We start from the raw sequence: 8095 nt of genomic DNA, 5'->3' as shown, positions 1-8095 counted from the left end.
CATCCCCCTCTGTAGTCCAGGAGGTTCTGAGAGGGATGTCCGAGGATTAGACTATTACTGAAGTTATGCTTACCGGTTTTTAAACGGCAAACTGATGGTGTAATTAGTATTTACAGTGACAACGGGATAACTATACCAAAAATAATACTTACTTACACAAGGTCCAAAACTGGACTTATCTTTAGCTTATAAATAACTTAAATCAGAACAACCAGGGGAGAAAACTACGACAGGAAGCTATACGGCAAAAGCTCAGCTCTGTTACAAACTTAAGAGCATCTAAAATGGCAAAAGGGTCCAAAGGGAACCTAGGTCCTCTATGACACAAACTAAACCATGCTCAAATTCAGAACAGAAAAGTGTAAAAGGGCTCTAGCCTTCACAAAAGCTGCTTAAATCAAAATTACTCATCTCAAAAGAGTAAAATAAATGTATGCCACAACAACTAAAGGAAAAAGCTCTCTTTAATAGAGCAAAAGGGTAGAACAACCTTTAACACAATAACCAAAGAAATGCTCTCTTAAAAGGAGGCACAAACAGAAGAGCTGCACAACAGGCTTCCAGCTTTAAGAGCTCTAAAAGACAAAAGTGCACTAGCACTTGGAGCTCTAAATTCACATGAGGTAATTTAACAAAGTCTCAAGATACTCAAAGAGACTAAAGCAAGGGTGCCCAATCCTGGTCCTGGAGAGCTGGTATCCAGCAGGTTTTGTGGTTTCTCTGCTCCAACCCACTTAATTCAGTGGTTGAATCACCTGTGCATCCTGTCGTGTGCTGCAAACAACTGCCTGACTACAGCAGAGTGATGGAAGCTAACAGTATCCCAAACCACTACATACATTGTCCGATTGTCACCAGGACACACACCAATTTTCATTAGTGTGAGATAAGGTTCACCTGAGAAAAGTAATTTATGGAGATTTCCATGGAAATTCCTTAAAAATAGGGTTTTCAAAATGGGTGTACAAATTGTTTGACAAGATGTTCAACAATTTTGAGTGCAATGCAATGAAATAAAGACTATTAGTTGTAAGGACAATGGCTATTCAGCCGGTACAAGTATAAAGAATTGTGGCATTCATGATAAAAGCAAGGAGATAGTGATGAATAGCAAGTCAAAAGTGACCATTCTTTAGACATTTGTACTTACTCAACTGCTTCATGTCCAAAGGTATTTGCCGAAATGAACATGAAACCGCCACTAGGTTGTGCCAAAACGACTACATGTTGTGGAGGTTGAACTAACTGTTGTGCAAAGTTTAATTCTGTTGTGAGAAATGCACCAAAGCAACTGAGAAAAACTGTAAAAGGATTTTTTTTATTTAAATGACCTCTCCTGCCTCGAGTTGTGGTGTTCTGCATTTTGGGTCCAATCCTCCTGCGCGTGTGACACTTTTATTTAAAGCTGCTTTTAACTAAGCCTTTTATTTTCTTATTTTTAACTCAAATTTTTTATCTTTCATCTGTTTATGGAAATTTATAATTTTATTACTTTAATTTTCCTGATGTTAATCAAATTCTGTTTTGAGAGCATTTTGATTTCATGATGTTAATCTATTTATGATTTTATGACTTAGGTTTATTTTGTTTTGATCTATGTGAAGCACTTTGTGACTCAATGTCTGTGATAAGTGCTATATAAATAAAATGTACTTACTTACTGTTGGAGATCCAGCTAGAAATATGCACCTTATTGCCCCATTTCTAAATCTTGTGTAGCCTTGTAGGACCATTGGAATGTCTACTTGTTTTGTCTGAGCTGTGATAGCCTCCTAGAGGGGGCCATCAGCTGGTGCACTGCTGTAACTGCCAGCCACATAACACTCCCCCTCTCCTGATGATAACATTTTACTTCCATTAACATAGAATGTGCTACTACTAGTTCGGCTGTTGAAATAAGTAAAGACAATAAGTTGATTTAGTTAAAAATAGAATTTCTGCTAAGAAAGTGCAATGGATGCAGCTCTAGAATCACTACTTGTGTGTGTGTGTGTGTGTGTGTGTGTGTGTGTGTGTGTGTGTGTGTGTGTGTGTGTGTGTGTGTGTGTGTGTGTGTGTGTGTGTGTGTGTGTGTGTGTGTGTGTGTGTGTGTGTGAGCGAGCCAGGTTGCTACATGCTTGCCTAGTATGATGTTGCTGTAAAGACACTGACACAAATTTGTGACTCAGTGCAATCTGCTGTGCTTCAACATAGCTTTAAATTTTTGATTTCTTACATACTTTTTATAATATTTATTTAAAAATTTAACATTTTATCAAAAACAACCAAATCCTTCATGAAACTAATGAATTATGTTCCCGTCAATTCTGTGACTGTGGTCGTCTCTTTTTAAAAATTGTTTTACTGTAAAAATTATAACCATTCTCTTAAATATCATTTAAAATGTTGATTGACTTTTTCTGTATGATAATATTACATGAAAAAATGTGTCTCTTTTAAAACAATTATTGGTATTTCATGAGTTTTAATAAACTGTTTACTCCTACAGAAACATTCATGTAAACACTTCAGTTTAGGCCAAATATTTGTTTTTGAATTTATTTTCAAGAAGAAACTATTCAATTTTATGTAATGAAATAAAACGTTATTTTTTAATGTGGATGTTTTCCCCACACATGTATAACAGAGCTGACATATCAGTAACCAACAAGTTTCTCCAGACAAAACTAATGCTAACATCCTGATAATAACTTTTTGTTTTCATTGACTTTTGATGTGCTAATACTAGTTTATCCGTTTAATTATAGATCCACTAGGATAAATACAATAAAGTTTATCTTTCACCAAATACAATATTTACTAAGACATCACAATATAACTATAGACACATTACGTGTGTGTGTGTGTGTGTGTGTGTGTGTGTGTGTGTGTGTGTGTGTGTGTGTGTGTGTGTGTGTGTGTGTGTGTGTGTGTGTGTGTGTGTGTGTGTGTGTTTGTCTGCTCTGTCTTCTCGATCCCCAGTGAGTCGTGGAGGATGGCTGCTTATACTGAGCCAGGATTCTCTGGAGGTTTCTTCCTGTTAAAAGGGAGTTTTCCTCTCCACTGTCGCTGCATGCTTGCTTAGTATGAGGAGGATTGCTGTATAGTCACTGACACTAGTCAGTGACTTGATGCAATTTGCTGGGTTCCTTATATAGGAAACATTATTTCTGATTGGCTTAATGAACTGTGAATTGGAATGTTTATTATGTGAAGTGCCTTGTGACGACTCTTGTCGTGATTTGGCGCTATATAAATAAACTTGAATTGAATTGAATTAACTAATGTTTGATAAATAATGATTTGTTCTAATTTAACATATTTTCAATAAATTATCTTAAATTTCGTTTATAGGAAATAGATATTTTCTTCCCTTATAGAATTTGTAAAAACATGCTGTTGTGTGCAAGGCTGCCAAATGTTCTAATCTTAGAAAAATGGTCCTGATCAATAACTCTTCTTTCTGAAGCTTTTCTTCGACCTTCAGCTGCTTTTTCACCCAGTTTCAGTCTTTGACCCTGTTTGGACTTGACCATTTTGTTTCTTAAGCCACTTGCAGTCCAACATTTGGAACACCAAGGTACAAAAAAGTTCTCGAAACCCAGGATAGTGCAAACACATCAGAGAACCTGTCACAAAGTCATCCTTTTCTTCAGCTTTTTAGTAGAATGTATGAAAAATATCAATTATAACAATAAAACAGGATTTTAGCACCAACAGAGGTCTCCACAGCTGGAACAATGCCACCATCTAGTGGTTCGGAGCAGAACTGCTGTTTTTCATGACCTAAATACCTGAGAGCTTGTGAGATAAAAAATGTAAACAACTTGGCCTCACAAGAAACCACATGAGGGTTGAGTAACTGCTTACCCTAGGACAGAACGACGCCTTGTCTGTTTTTTTTTTACTTTATTATGTCATACATGACTTCAGAAAATAAATAAATAACATGTGATTCTTAAGCTTAACAAATAACCAACTGTATTAAAAAAGCCCTTTCGCTTTAATTGGTTTGGTTTAGAAAAATCACCTCATCTCATGTTTTATTATGAAAAGCCAAAACAACCAGTGTTGGTCGGGTGTAAAAATAAAGCAGCAGCTGTTGTTAGCCCCGCCCCCTGTCCCTTTCAGGTTTAAAAGCGTGTGTGTCACGCGCTGACAGGACTTTCCCTCACAGAGAGCTCATTAAGGTTTCGCTGTGAGAAACAAACTCACTTCCACCTCTTCCTCTCGGAACAGACGATCAGAACGACAACATGGTGAGTTTCAACACTTTGTCTGTTTCTTTTAAGTTCTGGTGTTTATTTTAATAAAACTATTAATAAAAATCAACTTTTCTCACTTTTCTGTGCTGAGATGTGACTCATGTTTCCTGTTTTCACACTTCCTTCTTAAATCGGAGTTGCAGATGCTTCTGCTTTCTTGCAAATGTTGAAAAATAACATTTAGTGGAAACAAACTTCCAGGGAGCAGAGGGTAATTGTTTCCATATGGGGAAATGGAGGACTACTGGGAATGCTGATGTGGCTTCCAGGATTCGTTTTCCTGCTGCTGGGCTGCCGGATTTAGAGTTTTTGTAGACCGTCGTAATAAAGGAATCCATATCCGTGAACTTTGACGCACTAATGCCGCTGCAAACAAAGAGGGTGTTGTAATGTTTGCAGTTCGTTCAGAGGGAACGGCTCCTGGTTCCTGGTTGCAACCACAAGATAACAGCTCTGGAGCTTAAGGAGCTCTCACGAGGAGTTATATTTAGCCTTTTGAGGTCTATGCCAGCTCTGAATCTAGTTTCCCAGTTTAATGCTGCACAAGTTTGGGAATTTTTTTTTTTTCCCCTTCAGATGTCAGGCTCAAACATGACCTTGTACTATTCAGGACATGATGCATAAAACCGACTTCGTTTCCACCCTGTTTTTGCCTGGAAGCGTGAAAGTGTGAATCAGGAGTGGTGTGTTGCAACAGCACTGGCCACCACACCCACAATAGATCCAGAATGAAGAAAGTCCAAAAACCTGCCTCACCGCCTGGGTCTGAACAGCAGCTGCAGTGGAGAAAGTGCTCCAGGTTTCTGAGAAGTCGTGTTGCATTTCAGTCCCCGTCCAAACGGGTTAGTAGGGTAAAGTCTGCTGGAATGAGTGACCCCTGACTCAAAATAGCAGGCTATTTCCATACCGAGCACAGCGACCCCTCCTCTGTCCTCGTCGGGCCTTTTCAAGGAGACCCTCGTTCAAAACAAGTTGGCCTCTTCATCCATAAAGCTAAAACACCCACTGGGTGTAAAGTAAAGAATCATTGTTTAATCAGGAGGTCAGACCACACGGATGTGGGTCTGATTTGCCTCCATGTTGGCCTTTTGACAGTTATTCAATGAATTTAAAGATAAAGAGGTTTGCTTGGACTGAATGCCTCATCCTGCTGGTATGAATGGTATTTTGACATAAACACGTGACATTTGGATGGTATTTCTGTTGAAAAGTGATTCAAAATAGTGCATGTGGTGCTTCTAAAAAGGCCAGTTGTACTAACAGAACCAGTTGCACCCCAGGACTGACTGATGAATCACACTTCTAACCTAGATCTCTTAAATCAGCCAGAAATACTTCAGCAGGGTGTGTAAGTACTTTGGCCTCTGCAGACTCACCAACGACACTGTCCTAATCACCGCCTGTAGTCTGCACTTTTTCTTTTTAGACCAGTGACGCTTGTTTTGACTGTGGCGTTACATTTTCAAAGATGACTGACGTTCTTGCCAACTGGAATTCAAAGGCACCAGAAATAAAGACTCCACCCTGTTTTCAGATTCTTAACTGTCACTTTTTCACAGGTTAAGACAAGTTTAGGCCTAAATATGATGAATAATTCCCACGTTCTTTCCATTTCTTAATTTTTAGTCAAACACTGAATAAAATGACTTGATTTGTGGTGTTATTTATTTATTTGTCTTCCAAAGCGCGAGTGTATCTCCATCCATGTGGGCCAGGCTGGGGTCCAGATGGGCAACACGTGCTGGGAGCTGTACTGCCTGGAGCACGGCATCCAGCCGGATGGTCACATGCCCAGCGACAAGCCCACCGGAGGCTACGATGACTCCTTCACCACATTCTTCAGTGAGACGGGCACGGGGAAATACGTCCCTAGGGCCATCTTCGTGGATTTGGAGCCAACCGTTATTGGTAAGGACTCTGGGAACTGTTATTTGCTAGGGCGTCTGCGTAATTTAAACCAGATTGTCTGGTTGAAGTTTAAGTAAACAAAAGCTTGTTTTTGATTAAACAAAAGATGTTTCCATGAAATGACACTGGTGCCTTTCTTAAGTGGCCATTGAGTAATGTGGTCTGTAGAAACAACCCGTAGTTTTCAAATTACCGTCAACTTTGAGTGTTTAATCACATCTACCAACTGTCAACCTTGATGATCCTTCAGACGAGGTCCGAACTGGAACCTATCGTCAGCTTTTCCACCCCGAGCAGCTGATCTCAGGGAAAGAGGATGCTGCCAACAACTACGCCCGAGGCCACTACACCGTCGGAAAGGAGCACATCGATTCTGTCCTGGACAGGATCCGCAAACTGGTGAGTAGGGTGACAAACGACCCGACATCCTGTCATTTATAGTTCATTTAGAGTTGGAATTAAAGTCCTTTTTATTCAGTTTAGCGTTGTAAATTGTATTTTCTTGTTCAGTCTGACCAGTGTACAGGGCTCCAAGGTTTCCTGGTCTTCCACTCCTTCGGAGGAGGTACTGGTTCTGGCTTCACCTCACTGCTCATGGAGCGCCTATCGGTAGACTTTGGCAAGAAGTCCAAGCTGGAATTTGCCATCTACCCAGCTCCTCAGGTGTCCACAGCTGTGGTGGAGCCCTACAACTCCATCCTGACCACTCACACCACCCTGGAGCACTCTGACTGTGCCTTCATGGTGGACAATGAGGCCATCTACGACATCTGCCGCAGGAACCTGGATATTGAGCGTCCATCTTACACCAACTTGAATCGTCTCATTAGTCAAATCGTGTCCTCCATCACTGCCTCCCTGCGCTTTGATGGTGCGTTGAATGTGGACCTGACAGAGTTTCAGACCAACTTGGTGCCCTATCCTCGTATCCACTTCCCCCTGGCCACCTACGCCCCTGTCATCTCAGCAGAGAAGGCCTATCACGAGCAGCTGACCGTGGCAGAAATTACCAACTCTTGCTTCGAGCCAGCCAATCAGATGGTGAAATGTGATCCCCGTCATGGCAAATACATGGCCTGCTGCCTGCTGTACCGTGGTGACGTGGTGCCCAAAGATGTCAACGTGGCCATCAGTAATATCAAAACTAAACGCACCATCCAGTTTGTGGATTGGTGTCCTACTGGCTTCAAGGTGGGCATCAACTACCAGCCCCCCACTGTGGTTCCTGGGGGTGACCTTGCCAAGGTGCAGAGAGCCGTGTGCATGCTGAGCAACACCACCGCCATCGCTGAGGCCTGGGCCCGACTGGACCACAAGTTCGACTTGATGTACGCCAAGAGGGCCTTCGTCCACTGGTACGTAGGGGAGGGGATGGAGGAGGGCGAGTTCTCCGAGGCCAGGGAGGATATGGCTGCCCTGGAGAAGGACTATGAAGAGGTTGGCGTTGACTCATTTGAAGAGGATGAAGAGGGAGAAGAGTATTAGACCCAAATCCATCTGACCATAGATGTGATGTCCTGACGTGCTGCATATTGGCAGTTCTACGAATCCTATGGTGTTTGGTTTCATTGAAAAATAGTTCTTGAAAGACCGTTTTTTTTTTTTGGTTTGTTTTTTTTTAAATAAAGCTGTTTACACCTACAACGCATCTGCTTACGAATTAATGTCTTTAACATTTTCAGCTTGTGTCACAAAGTTTTCTTGTTTAAATCGCCAAATACCTACAAATGAACTCATTTTAACCAACAACTCAATTTATGTCCTTGGAAAGATAAAATGGGCTAGTTAAACCTTTAAAATGGGTAGATATTCCTGGTCCTTGAGTGCCACCGTCCAGCATGATTTTAGATGTTTCACTGCTCCAATAGACCTTATTCATTGGTTGAGTCACCAGGTTACAAAGCTACACAGAAGTCTGTTCATCTACTGATCGAAAGCAGGTG

The 8095-nt window shown here is 41.1% G+C and overlaps 1 protein-coding gene across 1 annotated transcript; it reads left to right on the top strand.

The window, feature by feature from the left end:
- The first annotated feature begins 4092 nt into the window (after positions 1-4092).
- On the top strand, positions 4093-7796 carry LOC107396539 (tubulin alpha-1C chain). The gene is made up of 4 exons (XM_015976302.3): positions 4093-4238; positions 5930-6152; positions 6403-6551; positions 6663-7796. The coding sequence occupies exons 1-4, from the start codon at positions 4236-4238 to the stop codon at positions 7635-7637; spliced, it is 1350 nt and encodes a 449-aa protein (XP_015831788.1). The 5' UTR covers positions 4093-4235; the 3' UTR covers positions 7638-7796.
- The last annotated feature ends 299 nt before the right edge of the window (positions 7797-8095 follow it).

The sequence above is a fragment of the Nothobranchius furzeri genome, chromosome 2, assembly GCF_043380555.1.
Source record: "Nothobranchius furzeri strain GRZ-AD chromosome 2, NfurGRZ-RIMD1, whole genome shotgun sequence".
Taxonomy (NCBI): domain Eukaryota; kingdom Metazoa; phylum Chordata; class Actinopteri; order Cyprinodontiformes; family Nothobranchiidae; genus Nothobranchius; species Nothobranchius furzeri.
Note: the sequence above shows the minus strand (reverse complement) of the source record. Positions and strands in the feature narration are given on the sequence as shown.

Coding starts and splice junctions, on each gene's coding strand:
- LOC107396539 (XM_015976302.3), top strand. Junction 6,153..6,402: donor TTTGGAGCCAACCGTTATTG/GTAAGGACTCTG, acceptor ATGATCCTTCAG/ACGAGGTCCGAACTGGAACC. Junction 6,552..6,662: donor TGGACAGGATCCGCAAACTG/GTGAGTAGGGTG, acceptor TTTCTTGTTCAG/TCTGACCAGTGTACAGGGCT.